At 47.8% G+C, this 19,167-nt stretch overlaps 1 protein-coding gene across 1 annotated transcript in view; it reads left to right on the top strand.

The window, feature by feature from the left end:
- Positions 1-2,744: 2,744 nt before the first annotated feature.
- MOV10L1 (Mov10 like RISC complex RNA helicase 1) overlaps positions 2,745-19,167 on the top strand; it is a 71,051-nt gene continuing 54,628 nt past the window's right edge. The window contains 5 exon segments of the mRNA XM_033233513.1: positions 2,745-2,987; positions 4,788-4,972; positions 14,313-14,472; positions 16,772-16,884; positions 17,279-17,466. Coding sequence (XP_033089404.1) covers positions 2,891-2,987; positions 4,788-4,972; positions 14,313-14,472; positions 16,772-16,884; positions 17,279-17,466 — 743 coding nt within the window. The 5' untranslated portion in view covers positions 2,745-2,890.

The raw sequence follows: 19,167 nt of genomic DNA, 5'->3' as shown, positions 1-19,167 counted from the left end.
TCTGTCTTTTAAAGCGATAAACGGGATTAGTGGGAATTGGTCCAACGGGATCGAATCCTCCTGTGTTTCTTTTTGTTTGGAAAAAAATGTTAATCGGATTTCAACATTTTTTCTTTCAAAAGTTCTCCACTTAAAAATCCAAACAAGCTGCCCTGAACCAGAGGTTGCAGAGCAAACGCCTCAGCTTCCCAGATCGTAAGTCGTCACTTGGGAAATGTTCCCATGTTACCGTTGGCAACGCTAGTTTCTAGAACAGGCCCTGTTCTTTCATACGATCTTCCAACAAATTGTTGCTCCTAAAATGCCCTTCCTCCCTCTGCCTGCTGACGTTCCATCATCATTCAACATTCAACAAACATTTACGGGGGTGGACAGAGAAGTGACATCCTTCCTATAGGCTGTTTACATTCAGTGGGGGCACAGGAGTGCACAGGATAAACAAATTAGTGTGTTATTCAGTGATATGGTTTGGCTGTGTCCCCACCCAAATCTCATCTTGCATTGTAATTCCCATAATCCCTATGTGTCGTGGGAGGGACCTGTTGGGAGGTAATTGAACCATGGGGGTGGTCACCCCCACGCTGCTGTTCTCCTGACAGCGAGTGAGTTCTCACGAGATCTGATGGTCTTTTATAAGGGGCTTTCCCCTCTTTTGCTCGGGACTTCTTCTCGCTGCCTTGTGAAGAAGGACATGTTTGCTTCCCCTTCCACCGTGATTGTAAGTTTCCGGAGGCCTCCTCAGCCCTGTGGAACTGTGAGTTAATTAAACCTCTTTCCTTTATAAGGACCTGACCCTAACATTACCCAGTCTTGGGTATGTCCTTAGAGCAGCATGAGAACAGACTAATATGTCCAGTGACACATGTGATTTCCTCTATGAGGGAAAATAAGTCAGGGGAGAGAAATGAGGGGCTGCTGTTTGCAGGGGCCAGGGCAGGCCTCATTGAGAAGGAGGCAGGGAGGGGAGGCTGGCAAAGCAAAGGACACAGGTGGGGGAGGGCGGGCGAGGACCACGCAAGGGGGATACAGGTAGGACAGCGGGTACTAGCACCTGTGGGTGTGGAGACGACTCTGCTTCGACTCTGAGGCAGACCTACTGGAGGGGTCTGGGCAGAGCAGCATCCGGTCACTCACTGGATGGAGAGCAGGCTGGGGGGTGGGAGGAGCAGGTGCTGCCTGGCATTGAGGTGGCAATGGGCAAGTGGTGAGGAGGGACTGGGCTCTGAATAGGGTTTGAAGAGCGGACGCAATCTGCTGTCAGAGCGATGTTGCTGAGTTCTGTCTGAGCAGTGAGGACAGAGATGAGAAGACCAGGGTGGAGAGAGTGTGGAGCAAGGATCTTTTAGTAGAGCCGGGGTTTTGCCATGTTGGCCAGGCTGGTCTCGAACTCCTGACCTCAAGTGATCCACCCACCTTGGTCTCACCAAATGTAAAGATATTTTTAAAACAGAGAAAAATCAATGAAATCAAGAGTTTTTTTTTAAAAAAATCAATAAAATTGATAAATAGAGACTGATCAAGGAAAATGAGAGAGATGAGATAAATTACCTATGTCAAGAATGAACAATGGTTCATCATTATGGACCATACAGACAATAAAAGGATAATAAGGAAATATGTTGAACAACTTTATGCCAATAATCTGACATCTAATAATTGGATGAAATGGACAAATTCCTTAAAAGAATTACCAAAGTTTACTCAACATTACCCTGATAACTTTATTTTTATTTTTTGTTTTGTTTTGTTGAGACGGAGTCTGGCTCTGTTGCCCAGGCTGGAGTGCAGTGGCCGGATCTCAGCTCACTGCAAGCTCCGCCTCCCGGGTTTACGCCATTCTCCTGCCTCAGCCTCCCGAGTAGCTGGGACTACAGGCGCCCACCACCTCGCCCGGCTAGGTTTTTTTTTGTTTGTTTGTTTTTTGTATTTTTTACTAGAGACGGGGTTTCACCATGTTAGCCAGGATGGTCTCGATCTCCTGACCTCGTGATCCACCCGTCTCGGCCTCCCAAAGTGCTGGGATTACAGGCGTGAGCCACCGCGCCCGGCCTACCCTGATAACTTTAATAGCCCTCTAGCTGATGCAGAAGTGAACGTCTCATTAAAAACTTTCCCACAAAGAAAACTCGAAGCCCAGATGGGTTCCCTGGTGAATACTACTACAATTTTTAGGGTGTAAGTTACACCATCCTACTCCCTGGTCACTGCAGGCCCAGCTTAAACCGACCCCAAACTAGACAGACACAGAAAACGGGAGGTCGGCCACAGAGCAATCTGCTTCACCAGCACCGTCCCCAACCCTGGACAAAGTGTTACCAAGCTGAGTCGGGAAATACACGAAAAGGATAACGAATTGCGACCAAGTGAGTTTTCCCAGGAGAGCCAATCCCTATACAGGCTGAGATAAAAAGCTACAGGATCATTTGAATACATGCAGAAAAGCGTTGCAGAAAATTTCACACCCACTTATAAGAACTCTTGGAAAAATAGGACTAGAGGGAACTTCCCCAACTTAATAAAGAACACCCACAAAAAAGGACTCCTAACATCACTCTGGGCGGTGAAAGATCGCGCACTTTTCCCTAAGGTGTGGGCGGCAAGAAGGCGGACCCCCGCGAAGCTCCGCCCACCCCGCGAGGCCACGCCCTCCCTCTCGAAGTCGCCCACCGGGCGGGCACACTGCCTTGCGCGCCCGGCATGACGTCACTCCCACCAGGCACCTCGCCTCGTCACGCGCAGCCAGGCGCCAACCACCGCCCTCTATACGGGTCCCGGCTCGCGCGACGACCCCAAGGCGCATGCCCAGGCGCGGCTACCCCATTGGTCGCGGGCGGCGGGAGCGGCGCGGTCGCGTGCGGGCGGTGGCGGCGGCCGAGGCCGGGTGACGGTCATGTTGAGCCTCGCGGCCAAGCTGGTAGCCTTTTTCTGGCGGACGGCGGACACCTCTAGGGAGGAAGCCGGGCGGCTGGAGCCCGAGCTCGCGGAAGGTGGCTCACGGGAGGCGGCGGGGCGGCGGGGCGGCCGGGCGGGAGGCGGGTCCCGGGCCCTCGCTTGTCAGCCACGAGGGAGCCGCGCCCCGAGGTCTTCGAGTGCAGTGCGGCCGGCGGGAGACGCTGGGCCCGGCCTTTCCTCATCTCCCCTCGCTCGCCTCAGAGGCTGCCGACCCCACACGCCCCGCCGCCCTGGGCGCCCGTCCTCCGTGAGGTCTCGCCGGTGTCACTGGCCCCGTTCCCACCCTCATTTTGTGTGTCTGGGCCGAGCAGCTGCCGAGGCGCCTCTCCACGTCGCTCTTCCCTGTGGGCAGCGCCACCGGCGGTTCTGTGCCTAGAAAGCCCCGAAAAACGCGGCCCCGCCGACCTCGCTTGTGCTTTCAGAACGCGCTGCGCCCACGCGCGCCTTTTTCTTGCCTTGCTTCCGAACCCGCCTTCCTAAAGCCCGGGATGCGCTTGGATTCCCGCACGATTCCTTTCTCCTGAGGTGTTTTTTTGTTTGTTTTTTGTTTTGTTTTGCTCTTGTCGCCCAGGCTGGAGTGCAGTGGCGCGATCTCGGCTCACCGCAACTTCCGCCTCCCGGGTTCAACCGATTCTCCTGCCTCAGCCTCCCGAGTAGCTGGGTGTACAGGCACCTGCCACCACGCCCGGCTAATTTTTGTATTTTTAGTAGAGAGGGGGTTTCGCCATGTTGGTCAGGCTGGTCTCGAACTCCTGATCTCAGGTGACCCGCCTTGGCCTCCCAAAGTGCTGGGATTACAGGCATGAGCCACCGCGCCCAGCCTCTCCCGAGGTTCTGATGGCTTCTCCCGATGTTTCCTTCTGTGGGAATGGAATCCACAGTAGTGGGTCCCTGGTTGCCTTCTGTGAGGGAAACCAGGAGCAGGGTTCAGGAGGGGAGCTTCCTGCTGCAGGCAGCGTATTCAGGGCCTCTGGATCCACAGGGGCCGATGCCCGGGGGGCCGGCTGTGTTACCTGGAGCACTTGCTCCGCAGATCTGGGTCTCTTCTGTAGAAGGCTCTCAGCCGTAGCTGGAGCTCCAGCTCTTGGCAGCGCTAAGATTCCTTGCCTGTACTGTAACCGGCGCCCCAGGTTCCTCCTGTGGCTTGGAAGCTGCAGGAAAGGCGCGTTCAGGACTCAGGACCATGGCTGCAGCAGTAGCCAAATGGCTGAGGGGTGCCCTGCTCCTGGGTCAGACTTGCCTGCCCAGCCCCGAACCTTTTCTAGCAGCATATTTGTTGAGATTCTCCCGTCTTTTAAGGCTGCTGCTGATGGTGATGAAAGAAGATAATCGATAGTGCTAATAAAACCGTGCATGCTAATGTCTCCCAGATGCTGATATACGTGGCAGTTTACATAGCACTTAACTTGTGTCAGCCACGCAGAGGTCCATACATGCATGTGTGTTCTGCCACTGAACCCTCCTGCAGCTCCCTTGGGTAGTGACCATTAGTCTCCATCTTACAGATGGCAACGGGCCCAGAGTAGTTAAGGACCTCGTCCAGGGTTACACCAATGGCGGTAGAAGAGCTGGGAGTCAACCCCCGCAGTCTGCTGTGGAGTCAGGGCTGTCACCTCCACAGCCACTACCTGTGCCCTTCAGAGGAAACTGGACTGTCTGCCCCCAAACCCCACGTTCGAGACACAGCACTCTCTGATGGGATTCTCTCTCTCAAGTCAGCCCGTTAGGCAACAGTCCCTCCTGGAGGCTTTTGCACTCTGCCTTTCTCTGGTGGGACTTCACTGTAGTGTGCCCTTGCTTTTATGGCCAAGATAACTTTTGTTTACCCATCTCAGGTGACACTAAGCTGAAAACTGTACGGGGTGTCGTGACAAGGTACTGCAGCGATTATGGCATGATTGATGATTTGATCTACTTCTCCAGTGATGCTATGACTAGCAAAGTGCTTCTGAATGTTGGACAGGAAGTGATTGCAGTTGTGGAAGAAAATAAAGTGTCCAATGGACTGAAAGCAATCAGGGTAAGCTTTGAGTTCATTTGGGAACAGTTTTTCTTTGCCCCAGTACTTTGTGTTGTTTTCCTTGTGTTTAATCTATCAGACATGACCCGGCCAAGGGAGAGAGAGTGGACTATACCTTCAAGGGGGTGCTTTTGCTCTGTATGATTTCTGTTTTAAAAAATAAACAGACTGGGTACGGTGGCTCACACCTGTAATCCCAACACTTTAGAAGGCAGATCACTTGAGCTCAGGAGTTAGAGACCAGCCTGGGCACCATGGTGAAACCTGGTGTCTACAAAAAAAAAAAAAACCCGCAAAAATTAGCCTGGTGTAGTGGCACATACATGTAGTCCCAGTGAATTGTGATCGCATGACCACACTCCAGCCTGGGTGACAGAGCAAGACCCTGTCTCTATAAATAAACAGCAGTCATTGTAAACCATTCAAACAACATAGACATGTATACTTTAGAAAGTAAAGCTTGCTTATGAATTTATGCTGTGGAAAACATAGCAATTATGTATTATTTTTGTACTTTTTAAACAATTTAATGGTTATCACCAAAGTAACATCAATAATATACTAATTTATACTCAGGAGCAGAATGAAATGCTTGATTTGCATTTAAGCCTTAAGTATGGTAACGTTTCATGTTTTTTCTTTTTTTTTTTCTGAGACGGAGTCTCTGTTGCCTAGGCTGGAGTCGGCTCACTGCAAGCTCCGCCTCCCGGGTCACGCCATTCTCCTGCCTCAGCCTCCTGAGTAGCTGGGACTACAGGCGCCTACCACCACGCCCAGTTAATATTTTTGTATTTTTAGTAGAGACAGGGTTTCACCGTGTTAGCCAGGATAGTCTCAATCTCCTGACGTCGTGATCCACCTGCCTCGGCCTCCCAAAGTACTAGGATTACAGGCGTGAGCCACGGCTCCTGGCTTCATGTTTTTTCTGTGAATTATTTTTGAGTCCTTTGTTCACATTTTTGTTGATTTCAACCTTTTCTCTTGTTAAAGCTTATATATTAGGGAAATTAGAGCTTTTTTTTTTTTTTTTTTTTTGAGACAGAGTCTTGCTCTGTCGCCCAGGCTGGAGTGCAGTGGCGCGATCTCCACTTACTGCAAGCTACCCTGCCTCCCGGATTCACACCATTCTCCTGCCTCAGCCTCCCGAGTAGCTGGGACTACAGGCGCCCATCACCACGCCCAGCTAATTATCTTGTATTTTTAGTAGAGACGGGGTTTCACTGTGTTAGCCAGGATGGTCTCGATCTCCGGACCTCATGGTCTGCCCGCCTCAGTCTCCCAAAGTGCTGGGATTACAGGTGTGAGCCATCGTGCCCGGCCGAAATTAGAGCTTTTTAAGGAAAATTATTATATAAAAGTGTTAGGAATATTTTCCCCAGGATCATCTTTGACTGTGTTTTATAGTTTCATTTTTTGTAGTTAAGTGTGCCTCTTTTCCATGTAGTTTTGGATGCTGTAAGAAGCCTTAGGGAGGCGTATTCCACTTCTTTCTTCTAATATTCAGATTTTACCCTGAAAATTGTTTATTTACAATTAGATTTTTTTTTTTTTTTTTTGATTTTTGAGACAGAGCTTTGCACTGTCACCCAGGCTGGAGTATAGTAGTGCCATTAGCTCACTGCAGCGTCAAATTCCTGAGCTCAAGCGATTCTTTCACCCTAGCCTCCTGAGTAGCTGGGACCACAGGTACACACCATCTCACCTGACTAATTTTTAAAATTTTTTGTAGAAATGGCATCTCTGTTGCGTAGGCTGATCTGAAACTCCTGGCCTCGAGTGATCCTTCTACCTCGGCCTCCCAAAGTGTTGGGATTATAGGCATAAGCCACCATGCCTGGCCTGTTTGTTGATATTTAAATATTTGACCAGCCTGGAATTTATTTTAGTGCACAGACTGAGAGAAGGAGCCAGACATTGCTTTCCTAATGGCTAGCCAGTCATCTGCGTCACTCACTTTTTCCCTGCTGATTTGGAAAATTCTTTAATCATGCGCCAGAATCCCACCTGCATGTGATGTGGTCTTGATGCTTATAAGGGGGTCTCATGGCATGGGTGCTGTGATAGGTGGTGAGCAGGTTTCCCTTCCTTGCTCTTATTAGCATATAGTATTTTTCCGGCTCTTCAGTTGTTCTGGATGAGTTTTGAAATCTTTTTGCTTCTCCCCCTCTGCCCAGATTTGCTTTGGATGGCACTGAGTTTATGGATTTCGTTTAGAATAATTGATATTTGGGTCATGTGGAGTCTTTTCCAACAACAAATTATGTCTGTGCATTTATTTAAGTCTTCCTTTGTATTCTGTTTTTTTTTTTTTTTTTTTTTTTTTTTTTTTTTGAGACGGAGTCTTGCTCTTTCGCCCGGGCTGGAGTGCAGTGGCCGGATCTCAGCTCACTGCAAGCTCCGCCTCCCGGATTTTACGCCATTCTCCTGCCTCAGCCTCCGGAGTAGCTGGGACTACAGGCGCCCGCCACCTCGCCCGGCTAGTTTTTTGTATTTTTAATAGAGACGGGGTTTCACCGTGTTAGCCAGGATGGTCTCGATCTCCTGACCTCGTGATCCGCCCGTCTCGGCCTCCCAAAGTGCTGGGATTACAGGCTTGAGCCACCGCGCCCGGCTGTATTCTGTTTTTTTTTTTTTTTTTGAGACAGAGTCTCGCTCTGTCGCCCAGGCTGGAGTGCAGTGGCGCAATCTCAACTCACTGCAAGCTCCGCTTCCCGGGTTCACGCCATTCTCCTGCCTCAGCCTCCCGAGTAACTGGGACCACAGGCGCCTGCCACCACGCCCGGCTAATTTTTTGTATTTTTTAGTAGAGACGGGGTTTCACCGTGTTAGCCAGGATGGTCTCGATCTCCTGACCTCGTGATCCGCCTGCCTCGGCCTCCCAAAGTGCTGGGATTACAGGCGTGAGCCACCGCGCCTGGCCCTTTGTATTCTTTTTATAGTTCAATAGTTTTCTTCATTTACGTCCTGTGAATTTCTTATTAAATTTATCTTCAGGAGTTTTTATGTGTTCTATTAACATCATTTTCCGTTGTATTTTCAAATTTATCTTTTTCTTTCTATATGGGAAAGCTTTTGGTTTTTAAATGTAATTTGGAATCTGACAAACTTATTGAGCTATTAACTACTTTTTAAAAACACTTAAGATGGCCAGGCACGGTGGCTCACGCCTATAAACCCAACACTTTGGGAGGCCAAGGTGGGTGGATCATCTGAGGTCAGGAGTTCAAGACCAGCCTGGCCAACATGGTGAAACCCCATCTCTACTAAAAATATAAAAGTAGCTGGGCGTGGTGGCACATGCCTGTAGTCCGAGCTACTCGGGAGGCTGAGACAAGAGAATCACATGAACCCAGGAGGTGGAGGCTGCAGTGAGCCAAGATCGTGCCACTGCACTCCAGCTTGGGCAAGACAGAGTGAGACTCTGTCTCAACAAACTAAATAAATTAAATAAAATGCTTGAGACGTACTTTATTATACTATTATGGTTAGTACCATCTAATGCTTAATATCATCTTTCTCAAATTAAAAAAAATGCATGCCCAATAATTCTAAGTCTAGAATTCCATCATTCAATATGGTAGCCACCACTCATGTGCAGCTGTTTAAATTTATTAGAACTAAATGCAACTTACAGCCAGTCATGGTGGCATAAACCTGGAGTCCCAGCTACTTGGGAGGCTGAGGCGGGAGTTTGAGACCAGCCTGGGCACATGGAGACCCTATCTCTTAAAAATAAATAAAATTATTTCCTGAGTTTCCTTGGCCACATTTCAAGTGCTAAATGAAGCCTAGTGACTACCAAATTGGGCAGCACACATAGAGAACATTTCTGTCAGCTCTGGCTTAGAGACTGAATACAAAGTAGAAGAGCCTCCCTCCATGTTCCCCACCTGCACGTTCATGCTGCAGACCTGATGCTCTGGGTTTCTGTTTTTACCTCATCTGGTGGGTAGTCGAGTCACTCGAACAATATGCTTGTATCTTTTATTACTTCACCAATGTTAGTATTTATGGACTTCCATCATCAGAGATGTACAACTGGCTCGCTCACACTGCCCTCTTTCCCTCTCCCAATTTTTTAATTATATTTTTTCCTCCAAAGATTTCCTTTTGAACTTGAATTTATACCATAGTCCTCATGTTTTTATGTGTATTTAAAGGAGTACTCTGGGTTCAGAGTCTTTCAAAGGGGATCTGGAACTCAGAACTGTGGAGATGATGTTTCTGTCACTCTCTGAGCTGTGGTTGTGTAGCTCACACGCAGCCTTCCAAAGCAGGTTCTCGTACCAAATTCCTGTTGATTTTAAGACACACCATTAATTTGATAATGAAAATTTAAAATGGAAACATAGGTCTTGAGACTCATTCTGATCTCAGAAATGTGAAAATGTGGAAAAAGTGGCCCCTGGGTGTCTAGCAAGTGCCAACCCTTTTGGTGGTCAGCTGCCCTTCGCTTGTTCCATCTCGGTAGGAATGCAGGATCTTTTTTGTTATGGTGGAGAGTGTTCATCTCTACTCACAATCTTGCTTTTATAAATGAGTAATGGATTTTTCAAGTACTTTTCAGTATCTTCCAAATGATCCCATAGTTTTTGTCCCTTTGAACTGTTAACACGGTTGGAAAATATGAGCAGTTTCTGTGTTGTGAGCCGTTCTCACTTGAGGAGAATGATCCCCATTTAGTATAAACCTGAATGTACTTCTGGATTTATTTTCTATTTTGGTATTTTTCTTGTGGTAAAATATGCATAATATGCCATTTTAACCATGTTGGAGTGTACGGTTCAGTGGCATTAAGCACATTCACATTGTTGTGCAGCCATCACCACAATCTGTCTTCAGAACTTTTTCAGCATCCCAATAGACACTCTGTACCTGTTAAACAGTTATTTAGTGTTCTACTTTATGTCTCTGTGAATTTGCCTATTCTAAATACCTCATATAAGCAGAATCATGTGTCTGGCTATTTGACTTAGGTTTTCAAGATTTGCCCATGTAGCATGTATCAAAAGTTAATTCCTTTTTTATGGCTGAATATTCCATTGTGTGATAAATCACATTTTGTTTCTCCATTCATCTGTTGATGGACACTTGGGTTGTTTCTACTTTTTGGTTGTTGTGAATTGTGCTGCCATGAACAAGTGTCTGTCTGAGTCCCTGTTTGGTTCTTTTGGGGCTATGCCTAGGAAGAGAACTGCTGGGCCATATGGTCAGTCTAGGTTTAACTTTTTGAGGAACCAGATGTTTTCCAAAGCAGCTGCACCATTTTATGTTCCCACCAACGGTGCATGAGGTTTCTACTTTCTCTGTATCCTTGCCAACACTTGCTATTTTCTTTTTCTTTTTTTTTCTTTTGGCAGTAGCCATTCCTCGTAGTTGTGAGGTGGTATCTCACTGTGGTTTTGGTTTTTTTTTTTTTTTTTTTTTAGACGGAGTCTTGCTCTGTCGCCCAGGCTGGAGTACAGTGGCCGGATCTCAGCTCACTGCAAGCTCCGCCTCCCGGGTTCACACCATTCTCCTGCCTCAGCCTCCCGAGTAGCTGGGACTAGAGGCGCCCGCCACCTTGCCCGGCTAGTTTTTTTTTGTATTTTTTAGTAGAGACGAGGTTTCACCGTGTTAGCCAGGATGGTCTCGATCTCCTGACCTCGTGATCCACCCGTCTCGGCCTCCCAAAGTGCTGGGATTACAGGCTTGAGCCACTGCGCCCGGCCTCACTGTGGTTTTGATTTGCATTTCCCTAATGATTTGTGAGAGCATCTTTTCGTGTTCTTATTGGCCTTCTGTATATCTTCTTGGGAGAAATGTCTACTCAAATCCTTTGCCCGTTTTGAAATTAGGTTGTTTTCTTGTTATAGGAATTCTTTATATATTCTGGATATTAATCTTTCATCACATACATGATTTGCAAATATTTTATCTCATTTTATCAATTGTCTTTTCACTTTCTTCATAGTATCCTGTGATGCACAGGTGTTTTAAATTTTGATGGAAGTCTAATTTGTCTCTTTTATTGCCTGTACTTCTGATGTCACACTCAAGATACCGTTGACTAATCCAAGAATATTAAGATTTTTTTCTACTAAGAGTTTCATAGTTTTTGCTTTTAAATTTAAGTCTTTGATTCATTTAAAAAAATACTTTTTGAGACAGGATCTCAATTTGTTGCCCAGGCTGTGGTGCAGCAGCACAGTCACAGCTCACTGCAGTCTCAACCTCCCAGGCTGAAGTGATCCTTCCACCTTAGCCACCTGAGCAACTCGGACTATGGGTGTGTGTCACCTCACCCAATTTTTGTGGAATGGGGCGTCCCTATGTTGCCCAGGCTGGTCTCAAACTCCTGGGCTCAAGTGATCCGCCCACCCCAAAATGCTGGGATTATAGGGCTGAGCCACCACGCCTGGCCTCTTTAATCCATTTTGAGTTAATTTTTGTGTATGATGTAAGATGAGGGTCTAACTTTATTATTTTGCCCATGGTTATTTTTCCCAGCACTATTTTTTTTTTTAAAGACTGCACAATTGCAGTTTATCGAATGGTCCTTGTCAAAAATCATTTGACTGCACATGCAAGGGTTTATTTCTGAACTCTCTTTACTATTCCATTGGTTTATATTTCTGTCCTTACACTGATGCCACACTAGTCTGATGACTGTGACTTTGTAGGAAGTTTTGAAATAAAGGGGTATGAGACCTTCAATTTTGTTACTCGTTTTCAAGACCATTTTGGCTATTCATGGTCCCTTGAGATTCCATTAGAATTTCAGATGGGTTTTTCTATTTATATATAAATAGACCCATAGGACTTTGATAGGGATTGCTTTGAATTTGTTGGGGTTTTTTGTTGTTGTTGTTGTTCTTTTTTTGAGACGGAGTCTCGCTCTGTTGCCCAGGCTGGAGTGCAATGGAGCAATCTCTACTCACTGCAAGCTCCGCCTCCCAGGTTCACGCCATTCTCCTGCCTCAGCCTCCCGAGTAGCTGGGACTACAGGCGCCCGCCACCTCACCCGGCTAGTTTTTTGTATTTTTTAGTAGAGACGGGGTTTCACCGTGTTCGCCAGGATGGTCTCAATCTCCTGACCTTGTGATCCGCCTGTCTCAGCCTCCCAAAGTGCTGGGATTACAGGCTTGAGCCACCGCGCCTGGCCTGTTGGGGTTTTTTTGTTGTTGTTTGTTTGAGACAGAGTCTCGTTCCGTCACCCAGGATGGAGTGCAATGATGCGATCTTGACTCATTGCAACCTCCGCTTCCCGAGTTCAAGCAATTCTCATGCCTCAGCCTCCCAAGTAGCTGGGACTGCAGGTGCTTGCCACTACACCCAGCTAATTTTTTTTTTTATTTTTAGTAGAGATAGGGTTTCACCACATTGACCAGGCTGATCTTGAACTCCTGACCTCAAGTGATTCGCCTGCCTCGACCTCCCAAAGTGCTGGAATTACAAGCGTGAGCCACCACACCTAGCCTGAATTTGTGTAATAGATCACTTTTGGTAGTATTGCCATCTTAATAATTAAGTCTTAAGATTGTCATCTTAATAATTAGGTATTAACATCTTAATCACTTATAATCACTTTAGGTAGTATTGTCATCTTAATAGTTAAGTTTTAAGATTGTCATCTTGGCCGGGTGTGGTGGCTCACACCTATAATCCCAGCACTTTGGGAAGCCGAGGCAGGCGGATCGCAAGGTCAGGAGATCGAGACCATCCTGGTTAACACGGTGAAACCCCGTCTCTACTAAAAATACAAAAAATTAGCTAGGTGTGATGGCGGGCGCCTGTAGTCCCAGCTACTCAGGAGGCTGAGGCGGGAGAATGGCGTGAACCTGGGAGGCGGAGCTTGCAGTGAGCAGAGATTGCTCCACTGCACTCCAGCCTGAGCGACAGAGCGAGACTCCATCTCAAAAAAAAAAAAAAAAAGATTGTCATCATAATAATACTAGGTTTTCAAATTCATGAACATGGTTGTCTTGCCGTTTATTGAGGTATTTAATTCATTCATTAGTATCATTGTACGCATCTTCCATCTCCTTAGTTAGGTTACTAAGTGTTCTTAGGGATTAACCTATTAACCTAACAATGCTGTTATAAATGGAATTGTTTTCTCTTTCTTTGGAATCCTTTTTCTTGATTTCCTTTTTGGATTTTTCGTTTAAAATGTATGGAAATCTGATTTTTGTATGTTGACTTTGTGTCCTGTGCTGGATTCATTTATTACCTCCAACCATTTTCTGTTTTATTTACATATGTGGAGTCTTTAGAGTTTTCCACAGATGAGATCCTACCATCTGTGAATAAAGATAATTGAAATTTGAGAGTCTTGACGTGAGCGTGGGCATCCTTACCTGGTTCCTGATCTTAGGGGAAAGCTTTCGGCCTTTCACCATTGAGTGTGGTGTTTGTTGTGAGTTTTTTATTTATAGCCTTTCTCGTGTTGAAGAGATTTCCTGCAATTCCTAGTTTATTGAGTGTGCATCACGGAAAGTGTTGATTTTGTCAAATGCTTTTTGTGCATCAATTGAGATCATCATGATTTTTTTCCCTCATCAGTGTAATATGGTGACTGATTTTCCTATGTTGAAATACTTGCATTCTGGGATAAACCCCATTTAGTCATGGGATATAATCCTTTTAATATGCTGCTGCATTCAGTTTGATAATATTTTGTTGAGGATTTTTGCATCAGTATTCATAAGGGATTGCTGTAGACTCAATGTAGGTATCCCCCAAAATATGTATGTTGAAATCCTGACCCCAGCGTGATCTTTTTTTTTTTTTTGAGGCGGAGTCTCGCTCTGTCGCCCGGACTGGAGTGCAGTGGCCGGATCTCAGCTCACTGCAAGCTCCGCCTCCCGTGTTCACGCCATTCTCCTGCCTCAGCCTCCCGAGTAGCTGGGACTACAGGCGACCGCCACCTCGCCCGGCTAGTTTTTTTGTATTTTTAGTAGAGACGGGGTTTCACCGTGTTAACCAGGATGGTCTCGATCTTCTGACCTCGTGATCCGCCCGTCTCGGCCTCCCAAAGTGCTGGGATTGCAGGCTTGAGCCACCGCGCCCGGCCAAGAGTGATCTTATTAGGAGGCTTCGGTGGGTGATTAGGTCACAGGGGCCGAGCCCTTGTGAAACATACCCCAGAGAACCCCTTTGCCCTTTCTGCCATGTGAAGACACAGCAGGAAGACACCGACTGTGAACCAGGAAGAGGACCCTCACCAGACCCAGAATCTGCCAGGGCCTTGATCTTGGACTTGCAGCCCTAATGGACTCAGACAGGCATTCCAGCCTGTAGTTTGCTTTTCTTGTAGTTCTTGTATTATGGTTTAAAGAGCAGTGTGTTTGTTTTACAGGTAGAAGCTGTCTCTGATAAATGGGAAGATGACAGCAGAAACCAAGGCAGTCCCTCAGACTGCAGACCCCGAGTGTTGATCGGCTGCGTGACTTCTCTGGTGGAGGGCGCAGGCTGTATCAGTCAGACCACCTACTTCTCTCTGGAGAGTGTGTGCGAAGGTACGCTCAAGGGTCTATGTTTCACATTTAAAATTAGGTTTTGTCTTTTAAAGAATTGTTATGGGCCAGGCACAGTGGCTCGTGCCTATAATCCCAGCACTTTGTCAGACTGAGACGCGAGGATCGCTTGAGCCCAGGAGTTGGAGGCTGCAGTGAGCTATGATCCAGCTACTACACTGCAGCCTGGATGACGGAACACAACCCTGTTTGCGACAGCTACACACATCATTGAAGGGATCAGGTTTGGGCATGCTTTGTCTGTTGAGAGGGTTTGGGGATTAGAGTAGCTTCTCCAGGTGCTGGCTTTACACAGAAGGTCTTGGATATTGAGTGGACTTTGGGAGAGGGGACCAGGTCACTGTTTTGTTTTTGTTTTTCGAGATGGAGTCTCACTCTGTCACCCAGGCTGGAGTGCAGTGGCGTGATCTCAGCTCACTATAACCTTGGCCTCCTGGGTTCGATTGATTCTCCTGCCTCAGCCTCCCAAGTAGCTGGGATTACAGGTGTGCACCACCATGCCTAGCTAATTTTTTGTATTTTTAGTAAAGATGGGGTTTCACCAGGTTGGTCAGTCTCGTCTTGAACTCTTGACCTTAGATGATCCACCAGCCTCGGCCTCCCAAAGTGTTGGGATTATAGGCATGAGCCACCGCACCCAACCAGGTCACTGTTTACACTTGTGTTTGTACGTGTTTTTGTTCATTGGTTAAATACAGTCAGTGATTTCTGGGGAGTTGTTGCTTCCATTTAATGATAGTGTTATGATCTAAGTTAGTGTGACAGGAATACTGAGGTACTCAAATACTTTAGATGTTTTAAAATAGGGCTTGGGGATAACATTGTTTCTTTCCAAAAGTATATATCTTTTTACTTTCTTTTTTTTTTTTTTTTTTTTTTTTTTTTGAGATGGAGTCTCACTCTGTCACCCAGGCTGGAGTGCAGTGGTGAAATCTCAGCTTACTGCAAGCTCTGCCTCCTGGGTTCACGCCATTCTCCTGCCTCAGCCTCTGGAGTAGCTGGGATTACAGGCGCCCGCCACCATGCTCGGCTAATTTTTTTGTATTTTTAGTAGAGACGGGGTTTCACTGTGTTAGCCAGGATGGTCTCGATCTCCTGACCTCATGATCCGCCCGCCTCGGCCTCCCAAAGTGCTGGGATTACAGGCGTGAGCCACCGCGCCCGGCCCTAGGACATGGTCTTCTTAAAATACTCCCTGACCTTGAAGTCAGTGCCCTAGCATTTTTTAGTGTCTTCTGTTTTCTTTGTGTTCTTTTTTTGAGATGGAGTCTCACTCTGTGGTCCAGGCTAGAGTGCAGTGGCACAATCTCGGCCTCCCAGGTTCACACCATTCTCCTGCCTCAGTTTCCCGTGTGCTGGGACTAGAGGCGCCCGCCACCGCGCCTGGCTAATTTTTTGTGTTTTTAGTAGAGACGGGGTTTCACCGTGGTCTCAATCTCCTGACCTCGTGATCTGCCCACTTCAGCCTCCCAAAGTGCTGGGATTATAGGCGTGAGCCACCGCGCCCGGCCTCTGTTTTCACACAGACAGTGATTTCACCATGGCTCACATGTTGAATGTAGATGTCAGCTGATATTTGTGCTGTTTTTACATGTTCATCACCAGCTTTCTGGAGACACAAACTCAGTATTCAATTATACACTTTTTTTTGAGCTTCCAGAGTGCTTATTGCAAAATAACAAAAAGATTTTAACTACCTGTACCATGGCAGACCTGTGCAGACCACCTCTCTGTTCTGTCAGCACTGCTCAGCCACTTCATGTCACTGAACCTGCAGTTTTCTACCAGCTGCGGGAGGCCCAGTGGTGTCTTGCGTCCGGCAGGCCATGGCTGAGGCCACAGCCCAGCTCTCTGGCACACTGAGGGGCTGGCTGGACCATTGAGTGCTTCCTCACACCTGAGCGCAGGTGTCTCTCTGTCCCTGAGCACCATGTGTGTGTCCCTGACAGGGAGGTGCCACAAACACTGCAGGACAGGGAAGGGGGATGCCACCTGCCCTCAGATGTGCCACATGGGGCAAGACTGCCATGAGCATGCACAGTGCACCTTCTGGAGCCTGGAGGTGTGAGTGAGAGGCTCCAGCTCAGCTCATTTTATTGCAGTGGTTAATATTAATACTTCAGGGTTTTTAATTCCAAAATATGTTTCTCACAGTAGTAGAAAGTGCCTTTTAAATGTTCAAATGTATCCTCAGATATGATAGAAATGATTTCAGTCTACCATGACCTCAGAATAACTTACGCACTTTAACACTACCGTGGCTTTTCCCTGGTGGTTTTAGGCTTCAAGCCCTGCAAGGGAGACTGGGTAGAGGCTGAGTACTGGATCCGGCCCGGCACATGGAGCAGCGAAGCCACCTCGGTGAAGCCGCTGAGATACAAGCGCGTGGACAAGGTAGCGTGCCGACGAGTGGCTCCTCTCTGTGCTTCTAGCAGACCTGCCATCAGGGGTAACTTGCACAGCCCAGGCTTCTCCCGCATGTGTTGGGAGCCTGAAAAAGTAAAGCTTAGTCATGGCCAAAGAGGAGTGTGTTTTCCTATTGATAATGCTGTGTTTCCTTAGGAAACAGTAACCCCGAGTGCTTGCATAGCTAAATTCTAAGTCTACAGCTTATGCGACAGTACTAAAATGTTCTAAGGAGAAAGGTGTGTTAGAGAAATATTGGACGAGTGCTATGGGATGGCGGACTTGAGCTTCCTGGTGCAGCTTGTGAGCTTTGGGCTGACTTGGGTGTGCGTTAGAGCTGTGCAGCACCTGCTTCCCGTGACGCTCAGCTCTGTGCTCCCAGGTCTGCATCTCTAGCCTCTGTGGAAGGAACGGGGTGATAGAGGAAAGCATCTTCTTCACCTTGGACTCCTTGAAACTGCCAGATGGGTACACACCGCGGAGAGGTGACATGGTCAATGCAGTGGTGGTGGAGAGCAGCCAGTCGTGCTACGTCTGGAGGGCGCTCTGTATGACCCTAGTGAAGAGGCGGTAAGAAAACGCTTTTCTGGCCAGGCACGATGGCTCATGCCTGTAACCCCAACACTTTGGGAGGCCGAGGCGGGTGGATCATGAGGTCAGGAGTTTGAGACCAGCCTGACCAACGTGGTGAAATCTGTCTCTACTAAAAGTACAAAATTAGCTGGCCCTGGTGGTGGGTGCCTGTAGTCCCAGCTACTCGGGAGGCTGAGGCAGGAAGATTGCTTAAACCTGAGAGGCAAAGGTTGCAGTGAGATGATCAGATCGCGCCACTGCACTCAGGCCTGGACGACAAGCAAAACTCTGCCTCAATAAAAGAAAAGACTTTTCTTCTTTGGGATGTGAAAGGCCCAATTTAAGTATATTTTGAAGAGTTGCTTTAGTAAGCCAAATAGTAGACATTTCAAGCCCTGAGTTGTTGAAGTGAAAGGAGAGCATCCCTAGCACTTCGGGAGGCCATGGCAGGAGAATTGCTTGAGCCCAGGAATTTGAGACCAGCCTGAGGAACATAGTGAGACCCTATCTCTACAAAACATTAAAAAATTAGCCAAGCGTGCTGGTGTGTGCCCCTGGTCCCAGCTAGGCATGAGGCTGAAGCAGGAAGATTGCTTGAGCCTAGGAGCTTGAGGCTGCTGTGAGCTGTGATTGTGTTACCGCACTCTAGCCTGAGCAACAGAGCAAGACTCAGTCTTTAAAAAAAAAAGAGAAAGGAAAAGGAGGCTGGGTATGGTGGCTCACGCCTGTAATCCCAACACTTTGGGATGCCAAGGCGGGTGGATCATGAAGTCAGGAGTTTGAGACCAGCCTGGCCAACATGAAGAAACTCTGTCTCTACTAAAAATACAAAAATTAGCTGGGTGTGGTGGCAGGCACCTGTAATCCCAGCTACTCGGGAGGCTGAGGCAGGAGAATCGCTTGAACCCAGGAGGCAGGAGTTGCAGTGAGGTGAGATCGCGCCACTGCACTCCAGCTTGGGTGACAGAGGGAGACACCGTCTCAAAAAAAAAAAAAAAGACTGTCTTGTCCAGGCGCGGTGGCTCACGCCTGTAATCCCAGCACTTTGGGAGGCCGAGACGGGTGGATCACGAGGTCAGGAGATCGAGACCATCCTGGCTAACACGGTGAAACCCCGTCTCTACTAAAAAATACAAAAAATTAGCCAAGCGTGGTGGCGGGTACCTGTAGTCCCAGCTACTCAGGAGGCTGAGGCAGGAGAATGGTGTGAACCCGGGAGGCGGAGCTTGCAGTGAGCCTCTCGAGATCACGCCACTGCACTCCAGCCTGGGCAACAGGGTGAGACTCCATCTCAAAAAAAGAGAGACTGTCTTTTTTTTTTTTTTTTTTTTGAGGCGGAGTCTCGCTCTGTCACCCGGACTGGAGTGCAGTGGCCAGATCTCAGCTCACTGCAAGCTCCGCCTCCCGGATTTATGCCATTCTCCTGCCTCAGCCTCCCGAGTAGCTGGGACTACAGGCGCCCGCCACCTCGCCCGGCTAGTTTTTGTATTTTTTTTTTTAGTAGAGACGGGGTTTCACCGTGTTAGCCAGGATGGTCTCGATCTCCTGACCTCGTGATCCGCCCGTCTCGGCCTCCCAAAGTGCTGGGATTACAGGCTTGAGCCACCGCGCCCGGCCGAGAGACTGTCTTTTGGAGGCTTTCAGCCATCTCCATGGTTGACTGAAGGTGGAGTTAGGGGTCCCTCTTCATCCTTCATC

This window comes from Trachypithecus francoisi, unplaced genomic scaffold (assembly GCF_009764315.1).
Source record: "Trachypithecus francoisi isolate TF-2019V2 unplaced genomic scaffold, Tfra_2.0 Lachesis_group14, whole genome shotgun sequence".
Lineage (NCBI taxonomy): Eukaryota > Metazoa > Chordata > Mammalia > Primates > Cercopithecidae > Trachypithecus > Trachypithecus francoisi.
This window is presented reverse-complemented; position numbering and strand designations above follow the sequence as displayed.